The sequence below is a fragment of the Plutella xylostella genome, chromosome 6 (genome assembly GCF_932276165.1).
Source record: "Plutella xylostella chromosome 6, ilPluXylo3.1, whole genome shotgun sequence".
Lineage (NCBI taxonomy): Eukaryota > Metazoa > Arthropoda > Insecta > Lepidoptera > Plutellidae > Plutella > Plutella xylostella.
Genome location: NC_063986.1, coordinates 4264423 through 4283438, shown reverse-complemented (window position 1 = coordinate 4283438; position 19016 = coordinate 4264423). Strand labels below are relative to the sequence as shown.

Sequence of the window (19016 nt, the reverse complement as noted above, 5' to 3'; positions counted from 1 at the left end):
TTCTATCAATAATAATATTAGATATACACGATCATCAGCCTATCAGCGTAATTAAATCCATACAAATATATACTCGTATACTCAAATTCAAAGCGTTATTGCATTCTTCCAATTTTAGTACGCCAAATACTACGTTAAGCGACAAAGATCCCAACTTTTCTACTCTGACTTTATACCTTGTGTTTTTGACACTTTAATCTACTCTCTTCTGTTGTCATATCAAACATGCATCAAAATTCCTCGCTTCTTATAAGAAATTCCATAAAACAATACATTTTGCAATCAAATCTGCTGTAATCTCAACCTGTTACATAAAACCATCGCATCATTAATCGTAACACATTTTCAATTCGGTCAATCGACTTCCAAAATATCTTCAAGATCGAGCAATAATATCAGACCTATTGTTGAAGCAAGGCAATACAGGAGCAGTAGGGTGGGATTAAAAAAACGAAGCTTTACCGCCGCCTATAATTTGAGTTTGACAGAATTTGATACACACGACAAGACGGCAGATAAATCACAACTAAACCCTAAGACCAGCCACTCCCACTCCACTGCTCCCTAACTACCCGCTCCCGTCCCCAACATTGACTTATCCCCTCACCTGGAAGCCCTGCGGCAGTGGGTCGTGCCGGACGGACAGCGTCAGAGTAGACCCTGGCTGGAGCAGCAACTGGACAGCGTCCCGGTGGGTGGCGCCAGTTAGCTCGTTGCCGTTTACCTGTGAACATGTGTTAGATGTATGATATGTATTTGTTTTAAGGAGTTGCGGAGTCCATTTTCTTTAAAGGAAGGGTTGATTAAAATATACTGTTTGGCGTTATATTTGGGGACAAGTCATAAATAAAATTATAATGTATTATTTTATGTAGTAAGAAAATAGTACAGGCTCAAGCACAGTTGCCTGTGAAACGCCATTTACAATAGCGTTTTTTTTACTGCTAACTAGAAGCACTACTACCTAGTCGCCTAGACATCATATCTTCTGAATTATATTTAAGTGGAAGAATAGTGGTTTATCTACTCTCCAGTAAAACACACCAACATAATTCATGATTTTTACAGAACTTAGCAGTGTCCAAATCTTTTCATACCTTGACGAGACGGTCACCCATGCGGAGTTTCCCTGACCGCGCCGCCACGCCTCCGGGCACCACCTGTAGAACATCAAGCATAATACAACTACAACTTCACTGTTATTTAGTGATTTGATCCGACATGACGATGCCATGAAGACAATCTGAAGACAATTCATACATTTTTCAAGAAAAAATACGAAAAGGTTTTGTACCTTTGGGCGTTTGAGTTCTTTTGCATCTCGCTAACGAGCGAACGCTAACTCATTTACTCACAAAAGTGGTATAGAAAGCTGAGAGCGGCTCATTCCGAAATTCTTTTCTACGACTTTTCAAACTCGTGAGTCCTTAGAACCCCCTTTCAGCTTACTATACCGCTTATGCAATACCCTGCAAAACTTCTCAATCTACATTCTCACACTAAATCCAACTATAACTTACATGTGATATGAATATCCCGGGTTCCTTTCCTCCGAAGGGCACACACGAGTGGTCCGTGCCTCCGATGATACTGAACCCTAGAGACCCGCCTTCCTTCAGTAGTGAAACTTCCTATAACAAAAGATACATCTGAACGTCAGTAAGTGGGATATGCGGTGGTAATGGCGAGCAATCAGGCGGTAAGCGAATGATTGTTTTGTACACACCTTAATTTAATAATAGGTCAGCTACTTTGAAAGATGCTGAATAAATAGTTAAGAATATGTCTAAATAATTTTCAGTTTTTTCCCTCGGTACTGACAATATATTGTTCAAGTGTTCAGGATCAGTATCTATCAAATCAGCTTCCTATCTAAAACTAAATAGCAATATGTACATCGTGAAATCACAGGTAAGCTCAAACGTAAGAATGAAATTCCATGAAGTGAGACCGACTAATGTAATATGGTTATCAATCTATGTATTTGCTATGGTCAGTTACATACTACACTGCTGGGCAATGAAAAAGTTCCACTCACAAAATGGCGACAACAAATGATCCCAATGGACAACATTTCAAAAAACTAAAGCTGCTATAAATCGAAAACCATTTCGAGATTTAGCTCTAAAGGCCACAAAAAAAATGGTTTTGTATTTTTTGGATGTATCATTTTCGAGAAAATCATAAAATAGTAAAAAAGTGCTGATGACGTCATGCATCAGGTGCGATGCATTTTGATGATCAAAGCCTATAGATTTAAAAACAAAGTAACTGTCACTTTCATTTTTGATTGACGTTGACGTTTTATCGTGACGTTGTTGTTTATTTGGGTCATTTTCATTAATTCGGTTCGGACACTTTCTGACATTTTTTTTATTTATTATTAAGAGATGACCTCTATATAATATGTCCCAGAGCATGCCACTGCCTACACAGCTGAAAAAATGCTTCTGCTTATTTTTTTACATGATAAGTACCTACTTTCCATCATCAGAAATATCAAGGTCATTTGAAAATGACCCATTTGTTGGTTGGCATGTAAACAAAGTTTAAATGTCACTTGTCAGTGTCATTTATGTTTTTTTTGAGACTCAGGCAATAGACAAAAATAAAAATTGAGCCTAATATGTGACGTCACTTCCGGTTTTAAAATAATTAACTTTAAAGTTAAAAATAACATGCAAAAATTTATGTATATACAAAATAAAAAAATACGGTTCCACTAATTTTCTATAAACTTTCCGAATAACTAATAAAAATATAGGGCAAAGAAAATGAAATGTTGTCCATTTTATCAAAGATTTAATTTAAAATTGTAACAAAATATTACCGATTTTAGTTGGTAATATCCTGATGCTCTGTAAAATGTACTTCAATGTTGCAGAAGACGGCATTAAGCTAGCCTTTTCCGTTTAGAAGTAATTTGGTGCTTTTCTCAGTGGAATCTTTTCATTGCCCGTGAGTGTATTTCCCCAATTTCCCTAGAACTAAAGATATTCTACTAGAACTTCGAAGAAGTGGCAGTCTCAAAAAAATATAGTATCATAGGATGCTGGGGAAAATGAAAAGGGATGGGTATCAAAAGTTTAAAGAGATACGTAGGCAGGTTGCTCGTTCGATGAAAATAGCCGAAGATACCTATATTGTATAGGCATCTGAGAGAAAAATACGTTCAACGTTAGGCGTGAATTCTTAGATGACTCAAGAAGTGGTCGTAAAATATTTATTTATTTAATAACTGAAACCGTTAATTACATCTAGTCCGAATCTTCAGTTATTGGTCAAAATTAATTAAAATTTAAAGTCTTATTTTGTAATGAATGATTGAACAAAATTATATATGTATATATTTTTTTAAAGGATCGTTTACACGGTTGTGACAAATATGTATTTAGAATATTATGTATTATATAATAATATGTATTTAGTCTTCTGATTTTATGAATAAAAAACTACAAGATTATGACGATCATAAAATGGACATAGCACGAGAAATGTAAGCTCAGTATTGTACATAATTCATATTCAAGAAATTGGGTAGGTAAATGAAACACAAAAGAAGTTGTTCGGTCGGAAACAATAAGTTTTTGCTGAACTTATTTCTAATTGTCATGGAATTTCTAACTTACACCTGTGATTTTCAGCTGCCATCAACCATAATGTGCTTATAAATAAATGTGTCCTTATAAATATATCGTGTAATATACATAATATATAAGCTTTTTGTATACATTGCTGTCGGTCAGATTTATTTAAGGAGAGCTACGAGTGAGGCCCTTTTGGTGCATTGCATCGCGTCGTCCCAAAAGAACAGTCATAAAAAATATTTCCGTTTCTTTAGGCCCTTTGATTTTATGTACAGACAGAAAGCAATAGCAATAAAGTAAGGCTTTAAAGTAAGATTTAAATTTCCATAAGGGTCATTAATCGGCGTGGATACTTCGTACAAAATATTGTTTAGCTTTTTATAAAAAAATTTAAGCTTTTGTAACTGGGCGATAAAGTGCAATATGTGCATTTTGGAAACACAAAGTACTTTTTACAGAAATATACCTACATAAAAGTATTATAAATACATCACGCATAAAAAAACAAATACACTATTTATTTATTGAGGTTTAAAATATGTACATCAATATAAATTTTAAATTCACAAAATACGTAAGTATACACAAAATCTGACAGCAATATATAGGTATACACTGCAATACATATTTATTTATGATTCAAAAAACACTTCAAATATGACTATCCTGAACCTGCTTTCATCTTATGTGAGTGTGAGGCGAGTGAAAATGTAACACATGAAAATATTAGATACGGGGAGAAAATTTGGAATAACACTAAATGGGGTATATACCTATGTAACAATATAATAATGGTGTTGATAAAGTTACTGAAAATAATTAAGTAATTTAGGTTCATAAGATATTTGATAGCACTAAACGTCAACTAATGTTGAACCTGTGTTAGATCATTAATGACTATGCAAGTATACTTTTGGAAGTGCACTGCCGTGCACACCTCAGATTTCACATACATATTTCACCCGCCTCCAGACAAAACAAAAAAACCGTCTACACTACAAACCCACTCTTGGCGTCTCAACATCAACAGTTCTTACTTCGACAATCACGGGCGCGACCAGCTGGTTGTCCGTGATGCGTGTGACCGTCGTCTCGGTGAAGGTCGACTTGGTGATGGTCTCGGTGACGCGGCCGAGCGCGGAGGGGGGCGGGGGGAGCACCACGCCGGCGCCGGGCCGCTCCACTGTCACCCGCACTCCGCCGTCGGCCACCGACGGCGACGGTCGCCTCGGACCGCCCAGGAAGTGCGCCGGTATCATGGCGACGAAGTCCTCGTTCGTGATCGGCCGCGGCTAGCGGTTTAACACGCTCACATCAGTTGGTTTTTAAATTGGTGAGGTTTGTGTGAGTGATGCTTAAGGTCAAACGCAAAATCGTCGTAAAGTATGAGCTCGGTACTTTACGAAAATATGTACGTTCGACGTTAAAGACAAATGAGTGAAACAGAAACAAAAAGAAAAACCTGTGTAGACAAAAACAATTAACAAACAAAACAAGTGTGTAAACAAAAACCAAAAAAGACAGCCTAATCTAAAATGGTAAAGCGGAATGTACGATAAGCACGGATGTGAACGTGTTAAACGGACCAACACCTGTGTGATGCGTGTGGATGCGGCAGTTTGGATGCGGCTTACCTGGATATCCTCGAACACGTCGTCGGCTGAGCTATGGACGTTATTGGCGGCTGGCGTGTTGGTGCTGTTAGTGGCTGGCTTCGGGTACGCCTGCGGAGTGGCCAACGTTAGAATGGGGGTAAGCTGGGCTTCTGATGCTTGGTAAAGGGGTCATTCGTGCCGTGACTTAACGTCTTAACTATGCGGGGTTTCTTTACACTTAATCGACATAACTGTAACTTTCACAACCGATTACTTAAACAACTGTGCAAACCTTGGAACCCTTCAACACATACAACAACTTATACTATCTCCAAATACCAAAATACCCCAAATTTCTTAGACATTAAGCTATAGCACTACTATTCAAGCTTCGGCCCTCACCTGCCCATTTGTTTGGCTCAGTTTCCTGGGCGCCGGCTGCGGTGGCACGACAGTGGGGGGCGGTGCAAAGCTCGTTTGTTTCGGTGCGGTAATGTGCGACACTTTCGGTGCGTTGTGATTGGTGGACGGTGCGGTGGGTGCGACGTGATTGGCCGTCGGTTTCGGCACTGCATTCAAAGGCACGCTCGTCTTGATTGGCTCTCTCACTTCTTCTGATGTCGATTTCCTTGGCGGCGTTTGTCCTGGGGAGAAGATTTTATCTACCTATATTACTACGCTCCAATACAGACAATGAATTAGAAACGAATTTAGAGTCTGTGCATGGCGACTTATTACGACTATCGAGCGCTACATACAGCTGAATGCTGAAAGTCACAGAAATGGGAGATAAGTAGAGGAGGCTCGCCTATAGGGCATTTTAATAGCGTGCGGGTTTAGTCGCGCACGCGTTACAAATTGTAACTTACAAAGACTACTTGTATGAAAAGCACACTTGGGCTTGTCACGCGTACGGGGCAATCCCGATTATAGACGCCCTAATAGCTGAAGACCTTGCTGTCGATGTTCGAAGACCAATTAACTACTATTACTTTCTGGCAATATTACCTGCTTCGCCGGTGACGGTCCGCTGCAGCACGAGCCGCACGAACCGCTCGTGCCCCGTGAGCAGCGCGACAGCCGCCTCGTGCCGCGCGCTCTCCATGTCCACGCCGTTGATCTGGAATGAGCGTTGTTGTATGTGTTAATAAAGTTGAAAGTTGTTTGTTGTTACATTTATTAGATGGAAGCGGACCTAAGACTAATGTTCAAAGAATGCATCACTATACAAATATAGCATGAGCCCTATGACAGCTGCCAAATCCCTTTTATTTTTCATTTGTTCGTTTTCTAGGGAAAACCAACTTTATTTACCTAGCATACGACTCAATGAAACGTCATAGAACAAATGCCATATTATACAAATTATAATACCGAACAATATACCTATGTGTGTATTTTCATTCAGTCTTACTATCAATTTTGAATTTTCTATAAAGCTGTATCTAACTTCACGTTAATAGAACTTTTATCAATTATACCACTTATGATATAAGACTCAAATTCACTGCGACGCGCTTCCACGTTGCTATAATTAGAATTCTTATATCAAGTATCTACCCAATCGCTCACGCTCATCTCGCGTACTTGTAAATAATAATCGAGACATAATCTACCATCACAGTTAACCAATTCACTCACCGAAACAACCTTATCCCCGACCATCATCTTGCCATCCTTAGCCGCGGCGCCTTGCGGTGAGATGCGGGATATGTAGATGGCGTCACTGTCCTCTCTGTACGGAGGGGAGCCCTTCCCGCCGGCTATGCTGAAGCCCAGGCCCGCCCCGTCGCGGATTAGAGTTGTGTGGACTAGGATCTTTTGTTGGTACGCTGGAAGGGATAGGGGTGAGGTGAGTATGAGTGTGTAAAATGCAATTATGAATTTGGAGAACAGAGATTAATTGGCATTTTATTATGATAATCTAGGATTGGTTGCAAAAAAAAAACGGTTTATGACTGAATTTCGTAGACACTATTTTGTCTAAATTTGACGTTTGACAGGGTAAATAGTTAAGTATATTGTAATTTTACACCTTTTGTTTATGTAGGAAAAAAATGACAAACTAGGTCAATGTCCATGATATTATGTCAAGGCAGTGGCTTATTGAGGCAAACTCAATTGTAATTCATAGTTAGACGATTCATTCATGTACATACATTCTAATGTGCAATGGAAAAGAGATCTAGAGATAATTACTGTCGGCATCGGAACATAAAATGTTAAGTGCATATTGTTTCCAAGTTGTAATTAAGCATTGTTAGATTTTAGAGATATTTAATCTGAAGCCATAATGCCACTTCAAACTTATAATTGATACTGTTCTGCATATTTAAAGTAAGAGCCAGTGATTCAAAACCGTTTTCCTTGTATTTTGCATCGTATTGGCATTGTCTGTTCAATAATTATAAAATCATTCTCATTCACTCAACGCGAGCTTTGTAAAAAATACTTGGAATACCTGTTCCACCATAACATTTGTCTATAGGGTGTATTTATATGGCCTCTCTACCAATATTTTGCCCTGTTTTTAATGAAAAACTTGACCTTTTTGACTTTTCAAAAACTTATTCACAACTACCAGTATTTCATACAATGATGTCGTTTATAAAGGCACAAATTCTGGTTCTGTCAAAACCTTAATTTCTTTAATTAAAATTTGTCTCTATGCGTGTCAACGTAAATCCCATTTTTTGCTTGCAAAATTTATAGTTTTACAGCGTTTAAAATTAGCATTTCTGCCTTCAGAATAGCTACCATTAAGTTATTGAAAAAACAAACTCACTAGGCGGAACATAAGGCTGCACCGGCGGCGTGGGCGACGCTTGCGACAGCCTATTGTCCTGTCCACTGAAGTTGACCGGCGGCTGGCTGGCCTGGCTCGTGATGACCAGCGGCGTGGCGGAGCTGATCACCTCCTTGATGTTGGCCTCGTAGTCTTGCGCGTATTGGTTGCTGATGATCAGGTTCTTCTTGGGCACGCCGCGGCCGGTTGGGATCTGCAAGAGAAAATGTTTTATTGAAATCTACCTCAAAGATTATCGACGAACATAACAAAATGTACGAGAATATAATATTTTAAAACTTTCATTTTAAACAGAAAAGCAAATTAAAATCGCCATAACTGTCTTGAGTGGGTATAGTATTCAATTCAATTTTTTCATTTTGTATTAAATAATTTTCAGGTTGTCATACAGGGTGATAAGAACTGTTCATAGTGACGAGTTCCGTGGATTGGAATAATACAATTTATTTATAAAAGTATATACAAGTATTTGACCAACCTGTCCATTCTCCAACGTAGACACGGTGTCCGTAGTACTCACAGAGTGATGGCTCGCGCCACTCGGCGCCCTGCTGTGGGTTCTGTGAGAGAATTTACATGTTTATTATAGAAGTTGTAGACAAATACATGACAGGTGGACACGATAGAGCGGACGTGTTCGGGTGGAAATAATTTTGTTCGTGGAAAGCGGAAAGTTTTCGGTAAGATCTATTGAACATTGAATATTATGTTATGGGCATGTGGGGTGGTTATAATAAAATAATTATGTGAGTGGACATCATTTATAAAATATAGGCGGAAATAGGTATGCGCCGTATTGTTTTCGAAGTACAAGGCCGACCCTCAAATATTGATTTGCGAGTGGGCACTGGCAAATATATTAAGGATACTATATCACTTCAGAATCGCTGAGTTGTCCTGAATATGGCATTGTGTTGATTGATACGAAAGACAGGTATTGTTTGGGCAGAGACCCTAACATCACAACGTTTCCTGTAGTGTAGATGATAGAGGTTGACATGTTTCACATCTTCCCTAAACATACCTACCTATTATAAACTATAGTTACAGTATTTAATTATGCCACAGTTATGTTATGTTATGTTATGTCATAGATAGATTATACTTCGATAAACTACGAATGATTATAATATAACGGATTAATAAAACATTTAAAACCAACGTAACGACAATTAAAAACAATCACTTGCTTCTGCAAACCGAGTCTAATTCAATAAACTGAGTTACAACCCGACTAATTGCAAGGAATCCATCTTAACGGCTAAAGCGCAATCTCTGACCAATCATCGACGATTATAACAATAAAAACAAAACCTGGATCCTGCATAAAGAGTTCAACGACCGACGAATCTTATCCGATTACGCGTTCTATACAGCTACATGAAGTCATGCGATCCTAACGTCTAGTTTTGAATGAGCATTCGCAATCTCAACTTGCCACTGTTAATTTCATGGGGATTATAACCTAACGGATGCAGTGCACACTTTCTAAGCCCAGTAAAGTGCCTCTAAGTACACGTTGCAATGCTTTAAGACCCATTTAAGTTAAGGGATTAGGTGAAACGTGGTCATAAGTGCATATTTATTATGCTGCCCACTTAGCCACTTCTGAAAATAGATTTTCTTTTACTGTATTGTAAGGGCGCTTTCTCCTCTGTATATTGGATTGCTGAGCGTATTCAAATAGGATTTATCGGTGGCTTTATGGGAGTGCATTAAAATCGCATCAAATAAATTCGAATGTCTGCGTCGGTGCCCACTCTGCATTCAATATTGATGTTACGAGCTGTCACTGGCTTGGTATGATGTCGTTTGCGAGTCGTGAAACTGTTATGTGCTGTAAAGACGACTGATAGCCCTAATATAGTAAATACCTATGAGTAAGAGAGAATGATTTAGTGCCGCAATTTCCGACTAGATCTTTAATGGTGTAGTTTGTGTTAACCACTTTTCGGACAATATACTGTCAAGACGTGAGTAACTCTACAGATTTCGTTCGATGGTTTTTGTCAAGCTAGAGAAACACTCCAGTCTCTTCAAAACGGAGCGATAGCATTGGTATGCGCTATGCTGCTGTGTCACGCCATACCGCCCAGGCGGGCGCGCCCGGTCGCTATTTTACCATAATTTCAAGACGGAGATACTCTACTGGTAAGCTCTATGTTGCCAGCTCGCTATTAGTCTATTACAGCAAGACGGAGCGTCATCATTGGTGCGCGCTATGCTGCAGATATCACACCATTGGGGCTCGCTATGTCGCCCGCTCGCTATCCTTCTATATACCCCGGCCACTACAGCATCAGCAGATTGGTGCGTCCTATGCCGCGGTGGCTCGCTATTGGCGCTCGCTATATCACCCGCTCGCTATTTGTCACTACAGTCTCATTACCTGGTGGAGTTGGGCGAGTCCCTGGTGACGACGAGCGTAAGCGCGGCGCCGCTCGCCTTCAGCACCTCCACGGCGTAGTAGTGGTCCACCTCCACCACCGACGTGCCGTTCACTGAGAGCACCTTGTCGCCGACCTGGGAAGGAAAGTATTGCGTTATAATCTGGCTATCGTCATCACCGGCCACTTATAGACGTCCGGGTTAACTGATGTGCCTGGCTTAGTCCTCTCACAGGCACTGAGTGACAAATTCTAGTCCTGGTGTGTGACACTGACACGCTAAGAATCCTGTAATCGTCCGTTGCTATCCTACATCATATTGTACATTGTACAATATGATGTAGGATAGTGTTTTGCCGCTGCTTGGGAGGTCTAGTGATGGTATATGAATATTTTGTAGATAGAGTTGTGCACGAAATATTTAAAAATAAGGCCAGCATAGATATTGCGATTGTACTTATATACTTAATTAGCACAAGTGATAAATTTGAATTATAAAATAATTGGTGAAAGTGGCCAATTTCACCTGTAAACCAGGAATCTGTATAGTCCATACGGATGTAACGGTAGTCTGAAAGAGTGCTTACAAAGTTGGTAACAACACTCGATAGCATCAAATGGCCGATGAGCACTATAAAGTTTCCACACTTAGACGGCATACCAGTAGCAAGATGCGATAACCATAAAATAATGATAAATAGATTACCACTCTACCCACGGTAGACGCCACTGTAAATCCCACACTGACAGTTGAATTTAACTCTTACGACGCCAGATATAAGAGCGGTAAAGGGTCCCAATTACATGTAATATGTAACTAATCTCAATAAGAAGCCAGCTATTATATTCGGAGATTGCATCGCGGGGTGATATACGAGAATATAATTGCCAATACGGAGATGTATCATTACTGTTGCAGAGGTACACTTATTAAGCACTTTCTAATCTATTTTAAAGATAAGTATCACTGGCCATTTCTTGACATTTGAGATTACATAGTTACGTAGGGTCGGGCGCAAAATATCTAGTCATAATAAAAAGTGTAATTGTACCAGCATCTGATATTAGAAGGTTCTGAATAGTATACCTTATCAATGTTACGAGTGGATATTAAGTAATGCACGATTTTTTAAACCATACTTTAGACTGCAGATACTTTCCATTTACCAGTATCAAATCTGTCATCAGAATTACTATTTGTTACCATTACGTACAGTAACCACGCATTGTAATTGTTAAATTACATAGTAGACCAACATAATTACATAATTCAAGCCATTCGGGTGTCAATCTCGGTTGGTACAATAAAGCCAGCGATTAACTCATTCATCTAAAAGAACTTTCATCCAATGATTTGTGGGGTTAAAGAAAACATTTAAAAGTGTTTAATAATATTGTTATAGTTAGGAGAATGGCAATTTATCATTTGGTCTAGTTTGAAACGTATCGTTAAGTGTTATTAATTCATAAAACTAAAGTTTACAAACCATAATGTTATTATCTTTATGTTATTTATACACGGAAAATAACATATATTTTAGCACAATCCGTAGGCTATGACTTCGGGCATTAGTTTTATAAACCAGTTGTTATAGATTTTTTATTTATAGGATTCCTATGCATATAGTTTAGTGAGTGTGGGACAAAAACTTAGGATATAATGGTTTAATATCCGCTCAAAATAAATATTACTTACCAACATTATTTTAAAATACAGTATTTTATTCAATGATAGTTGAGTACCTAACTATAAGCAACATTATAATACTATCGAATTGGATTTGTATGCTAGATACTACCTTACTACCAAGACATGATTACATGTGTAATGTACCTATATACTTAAACATATACTATGTAATGGAGGACTAACTATGACCGCACTATACAAAGTTAACAGCCAGTCAGTTTGTAAATCTATTGGTAATTTTAATTTTATTGCCATCGTGCAGGTACTTAACTGGAAGATTGCATTACGAATAAGTTACCACTAAAGTTAGATTAAATAGGAATCTAACGGAAGAATCGAAATATTTCACAATGAAAATGCTTACGATGAAAAAGGTAAATGAAGTGTATGAAAAATAAAGTACAATATTGCATACGGGGCAACGGTTCAACGCCTACATACATAAATACAAATCCGTGTAGGCTTAAGCCATAAAATAAACCAATTTGTCGAAAGCCTGCTTGTTTAACTATCTATATGCATCATTTTAACGATCTCGTGTCAACTTAAGGGTCGGCAATAGGCAATCGAGGGTTGGCATTGTCATAGAATTATGTAGTAAATGATGCTCTACAGCCTTGAAAAAAATCACACAGGTAGCCGAAGAGTCTAGCTAGGTGCTGAATCATTCGAATTTAAGTAAATGCTTATGGATAACTGTAAATTAATTACGAAAAACCAGTAAATCACACTCCCGTATTGTAACAACTGTGTCGTAATTATCAAGAATTTTCATATGATTCTTATCAAATTATAAAGATAAATGCTTGGACTAGGCGCTAAATACCTTGTTTTTTAATAAACACACACCTATTTTGTGTAAATTAATCCCAAACTTGAGCAATTTTTTTCCCTCAAATCTTCATACAAATATCTATGGCGGCTTTCTGTGTTATAAAATCATAAACACAAGCGACGTTTGACTCAGTCGGCCGGTGGCCTCCAAAGAAGGGTCACGTCGGTTTAGGCGGCACTGACAGCTCGCGATCTAATTGTGTACAGACACAAAATCACTGCACATTGGTTGTCATTGCACTTTTTCAACTTTTATGACACCAACATAATTTGATTTGAAATTGAGGAAGCATAATTCTTATACTATATTCAATAAATTAAATGATAATGTTTTTTATTAGTTAAGTCCATGGTACTTCTTGATTAAATTATAATTATTAATGCCTAACTAAAACTCACTAATATAAAATTAAAATTAAACTAAAAAGAAGATGCTGGCCAGATCGCTGCCACTGTCGGGTAGGGTACCCAAGACGCTGGCCGCGTTACCCCGCTATATAGCGATGCTTAGCCTTTGTGATAGGTAAGTGCCAGCCCTAGGGTCCCTTGAGACTTCTATTAGTCTGCTGCTGATGTCTTTAAAAAGCTGACGTGCCTCCCCACGGCCCTGGGATGAGGAGCAGGAATATAGTGAATGGATCTAAGTGATGACAATACGTAGGAAGATTAGGTTAGGATTCAAAAACACAGTCTCATGGTGCTGGTTGAGGCATGGTCTCGTGAGGATCTGATGAGGGCAGTAACACGGAGGTGACTGAATTTTATTTCAAAGATTTAATAGCTAAAAGCATCGAGTTTGGGCGCGGTGGTAGCTCAGTCGGGTAAGCGCCCGCTTCTCACGCAAGAGATGCGGGTTCGAATCACGGCGCTGACATGTACCAATGAGTTCTTTTAACTTAAGTACAATGTATACAATCGCTCTAACGGTGAAGGAAAACATCGTGAGGAAACCTGCATATCTAGATTTAGCACATCTAGATATGTGAACCCACCAACCCGCAGTGGACCAGCGTGGTGGGAAATGGTTCAAGCTTAGGAAGGCAGTTTAGACCTTGGGGATATGCACAAAGGTTCCACTCGAGAGAGCCAGGTGCAGGTACTTACACCCCCACAGAGAATAGAATAGAATCGAGTTTGGGCTATTAAGTATGTTTTTCAAAGAGAGAGAGAAAGATATTTTAGGTTTCCTCTGGATTAGTTAGGTTTACTGGGTTTACTAAATTCATTCGTAACGTAAAATTGTCAATGACGGAATTTCTTCTATAGACAGTAGCCACTAATAAAAACAACGATATATGGCGTGATTTGCAAAAGTACCTATCTAGTCAACCTGCCACGGGGTGACTTCGGTGGGTAACTCAGAATAATACTAATTATATGTTATTGCATCAATAATAAAAAATATCCAAAGTTTCCATCCTCGCTTTTCACGCACACAAATCACAAACTCATGCCTTGTTCTAGGAGCAGGGTCTACCCTGGTGCATTTCCATGACCACTTTTCATCAGCGTCCCACCGGTTTCGATGCTCAGCGGAATAGCACCATTAACCATTATTATTCTGAGATATCATCACTTCTTATTCTGAGTTACCCAACATAAAATCACGCCATCTATTGAAATCATTTTTTAAATTAGGATTTGTCTATGGTGTGGTCCCCAAATTTAAGGGTAAAAGCCAAATAATTATATTTTAACCTTTTTTTATACCTATTATATTAAAAGACCTATTCAACGATACCCTACCTACACCATCAAAATAACCGGAAAAAATATCAGCCCCAATTTACTTGTATGGGAGAGGGAGTACCCCAATTTTTTTTGGGTACTCCTCATATCCATGCGAAATATCAGCTTGATATCTTTACCCGTTTCTGAGAAAAAGGGCAGTGACAGACAGTCAGTCAGACAGACGGACAACAAAGAGATCTTATAACGGTTGCTTTTTTCCTTTTGAGGTACAAAACTCTAAAAATATGAAAAAATATTATTCTGCCACCAAAAAATATACTTACAAACATACATACATACAATCAAAAAACATTACTTTCCTCCTTCGGCAGTCGGGTTAAAACAAGTGAGACTGATTCTGAACTTTTGTTCTACGAGTTTTAAAAATTAACCAAAAAAAACCTTTATCATATAAACTTTGTTGACACGTGACTTTTTACCATGGAAAACGATTTTTTTTTTTCGCGTTTTTGCAAAACTCGTAGAACTAAAGTTGTTCAGAATGACCCCTTGAGTCATCCCCTTTGGGCTTAGTATATCCTTAGTATAACTTATTATCTACACTTTAATACCTGTAGTTACCTTTCTACAAGTAAATAGGTACCACATTTGTTTAGAAATCTAATCGGGTTCCGAGTATGGAGAAAAGTGGCACCCCTATTAATTTCTACTCTTTCCTGGTGCTTACCAGTGTAATTAAAAATGAAACTTACCCTCAAATCACTACTTGAAAATAATTGTCAATAAAGTTGGCGAGTAAAAGTTTATCGACCCACTGTGCAAACTTACATGTGTGCGTGTCACTGCGTGTGCTGTGTGAAGAGCATTGAAAACCCAAAATTGGCGCGGCACGTCACCCTGTACGGGCCCTTAATCGATTTTACGTGTAGGGTCGAATACTTAAATGGCAGTTAACTGAGATTTCAAAGCGGAATATGGCACATGATATTGCAATTGCAGTACTAATAATTAATATACTGCTGGTGATATTTTAGGCCCCAATTAAGAGGACGTACACAGTAAATCTGCACAAAGGCTTTATGATAAGTTGAGTAGGATTTGCCCAGATAGTACTTTAATGCCGAGTTGCAGAAAGGGACTTTAAGCTAATGTCGACATTAAATCTATGTCTGTCTCTTTCTGTCCGTATACTGTCAAAGCAAGGCAACAATACATTTAATGCCGACATTAACTTAAAGATCCTTTCTGCAACTCAGTGTAAGACCGGTAGACGGTAGTGGTGAATGAGGAAGGCCGACGACAATATTGTGGCGTTCCTTGGAAAAGACTACATAATTATGTTCATCACACGAAGACTACGGGCTTAGGCTCTTTTTAACAGTTTGCAGATTTCATCACGCACACGGGATTGCATGCCATTTTCCCGCGTCTCGTGTGCATATTCCACGCGTTACAATGAATACTCATATATGAACGCATGCGGGGCAATCCCGCGTGCGTGATAAAATCCGCATGCTGTTAAAAACAGCCTTATGATGCTGATGGCTCAGTTTTACACTAAAAACACGTTCAAAACTCACCCTCAACCCGGCGAGGTAGGCCGGCCCGTTCGGCGTGACCCTCGATATGAAGATGCCGTCATCGTCGCCGACGTACGGCGTGGAGCCGCGGCCGCCAGCTATGCTGAGCCCGAGGCCGCCGGCAGCTCGCGCTATGCGGACCTCGATGCATCGCTGGTCGCTTACCACGCGAGCTTCGCTGTCCGCGCGCTCAGATATCACGGATTCACCTGGAGAGAGTCATGGGTTAGTTATGGTATTGCTGGTAGCGGTAGTGGAGCGACCGGACTGAGTCCTGACCTCGACAAGCCGGACCCAGCCATCTTTACCTGGCAGGACTGCCAATAAAAATATGAACATAAGATACATAGAATAACATAATATGGATATAGATGAGAAGGGTGGAGGACAGTGCTGTGGCGCTCCATATGGGTGTGCACTGTGCACCATGTTGTAAGATGATGAAGGTAATATAAATATAATAACGTCTTTCGTAACGTAATGTATGGCTCATAATAGATACCTAGTATGCTCTGAATTGGTTGTTTAATGTTATAGTGGCACAGCGACTTAAAAAAAATTCACATATAAACAATGATTAACCTTTACCAAACCTACTAAGTATAGATTATTATGTAGGTATAACAGTTCAAGTTTACTTATCGTTATCATGAATATATTTTTAAGATAAGGAGAATATTGTGCGAAAATCCGCGAAACCGCCATTGTCACAGAGTTGTTATGCTAAGAGACTGGCGGCGTAGTGCAATGGCTTTTCGGCCGACAGACTGGTTCTTGAGAAGTCGTGCCTGTACCATCACCTCTCACATTAACATTTAGGAGTCATAAAATACACTTTATTGACACCCAATAAATCAACGATACTTATAGCCACGTTTATAAATTTCAAACGTATAGCAAAAACACAGTTACAAGATCCTATAATGGTTACGTATGTAAATTACGTATTATTTTTGCATATTTGCAACACGCAGCCTACCTAAGTTCGTGACTATCCGAAAGCGAAACCAATTAAGCTGTATACCGAAAAAACGGCGCATCAAAACGGAGGGTACTGTTATTACTCATCTATTTAATAACATTTCGCAATAGCCCGCGGCGTCGGAAATAATAGTCTTCATTGGGCAGTCTATGTGTGTCCGAAATACCGATTACGCAAACAATGACGAGTAAATATAACAATCGTAACAGACTTCTCAATACAACCTGTTATCGTGAATTATGTAACGCGATTGTTTCTTGCTGATAACCACAGCCTCTTTACGTAGTTCAATACAATTGGTTGGGCACACAGCCTACTGCGCATTTACATGTGCGAAGGTCAGGTAAATTCTATGGTTTTCCTATAAAAGGTACCTTACTAACAACTGTATTGAACCACTGTTTGCTACTGTAGCAGAACCTGTTTTAAGTACATTGAGTGAATGATAGAAGGCGGCAGTTAACATAACTTCATCAGCTATAAACAATTAAAGGGAATATAAAATCGAAGAGTATGTAGTAACGGTAACAGTGCGTGCGAGCTTGCAACACAGGATGTTCATTAGGGAGATGAACAAGGGCCGGCCGCGCCACATGACCACGATCTTGAGATAATTGCCGGTGGGTGTACAAAAAAAGCCGGCGAATAATTGAAGCGGCTACTGCGCAACATACTGTTGCATCCACATGCTGCACGTGGCAAGGTCGCCCGACATTCCGTCATCGCGAGCAAATAATCTATTGTCACGAATTACCGTGACACACCATTCACCATTTACTCGCCCATTTATACTTTCACGACTGCACAAAAGCCAAAATCGTAAACCTCTGACATTTGAATTGATACAATCAAAGTTTGGAGCGACTTCACGAATGACGAAAGTTAATCGTTTTCTTCATCTCCAGACGCAAACAAATTGCACGTCGCAGGTTCCGTAATTGTGTTAGAGACTAATAATGAGACGCGGAACGAACGTGATAAACAAAGAGATGGGGAAAAACACCGTTTCTATTTCTGAAACCATAACGCACTCGTCAAATGGAATTGAATAACAAACAAATGAGTGTGAACCGCGCTCGACATTCGCACGAGAATCAACATGTCAAGACGAATGAATGGGTCCCGGAGAAATCAAGATCCAGACGCGTCGAGGCGTCCCTAGCCGCCGCCATAATGGCCAATCAGATACTTTCACCCGGGCATCCTTAATGGAATAACGACTACGATTTAACAGAACTCTGATTGTAACTGAACAAGTCGTGATAAAGCACAAAAGGGATTCGTGAACGTCGCTCTAAAGTAGACTGTTTTATTGCAGCATATTGAGAATTTATCTAATCTAGCCGCGGCTCAACTGCAGGTGAAAGCCTTGTCGGTGACATTATCGACTATTTGCATAAATAATACTCTGTGCATTGTATCTGCATTGCATTACAACGGTGCGCGCATGATAGGCACTCATATCTCACAGGAGGAAAGCAGTCGCAATCATAGAAATTGTTCCCATGATGGGTGAAATGAACTTAATTCGAAATGTACAGTTAAAGTTGAATTAGCGAAATGATATCATTTAATAGAGGCAGCCGTACCTAATGTGGAAACGTTCATTGAAAAGGTACATAAGTACACCTTGTGCTGTGCAAGTGGCCTCGTCGGTGGCAAGAGCCATAAACTGAGATGACTTCATAGCCGACAGCACTATTCTAATAATGACAATAACATCGAGTGCCTACCAGTTTAGCTTATTTGAATATTCCCCAGCAAAAATATTATCATAACATTCGGCCATCATTAAAGGACTTTATTATCGCATTTGACCGTGAAGGACGGAATTTCAAGAGTACAAGTACATGGATTATTCTA

The 19016-nt window shown here is 39.3% G+C and overlaps 1 protein-coding gene across 18 annotated transcripts in view; it reads right to left on the bottom strand.

Moving 5' to 3' along the window:
- LOC105384569 (protein lap4) overlaps window positions 1–19016 on the bottom strand; it is a 97603-nt gene that overhangs the window by 18030 nt on the left and 60557 nt on the right. For 17 of the 18 annotated variants that reach the window (XM_048621742.1, XM_048621748.1, XM_048621740.1 and 14 more), the window contains 12 exons: window positions 16172–16380; window positions 10378–10511; window positions 8467–8548; window positions 7968–8181; window positions 6824–7014; window positions 6191–6302; window positions 5585–5826; window positions 5222–5311; window positions 4625–4879; window positions 1521–1631; window positions 1098–1160; window positions 608–724 (listed from right to left, as the gene is read on the bottom strand). In XM_048621742.1, coding sequence (XP_048477699.1) covers window positions 608–724; window positions 1098–1160; window positions 1521–1631; window positions 4625–4879; window positions 5222–5311; window positions 5585–5826; window positions 6191–6302; window positions 6824–7014; window positions 7968–8181; window positions 8467–8548; window positions 10378–10511; window positions 16172–16380 — 1820 coding nt within the window. The remainder of the gene's footprint in view (window positions 1–607; window positions 725–1097; window positions 1161–1520; window positions 1632–4624; window positions 4880–5221; window positions 5312–5584; window positions 5827–6190; window positions 6303–6823; window positions 7015–7967; window positions 8182–8466; window positions 8549–10377; window positions 10512–16171; window positions 16381–19016) is intronic. The other variant, XM_048621751.1, reaches the window with a different exon arrangement.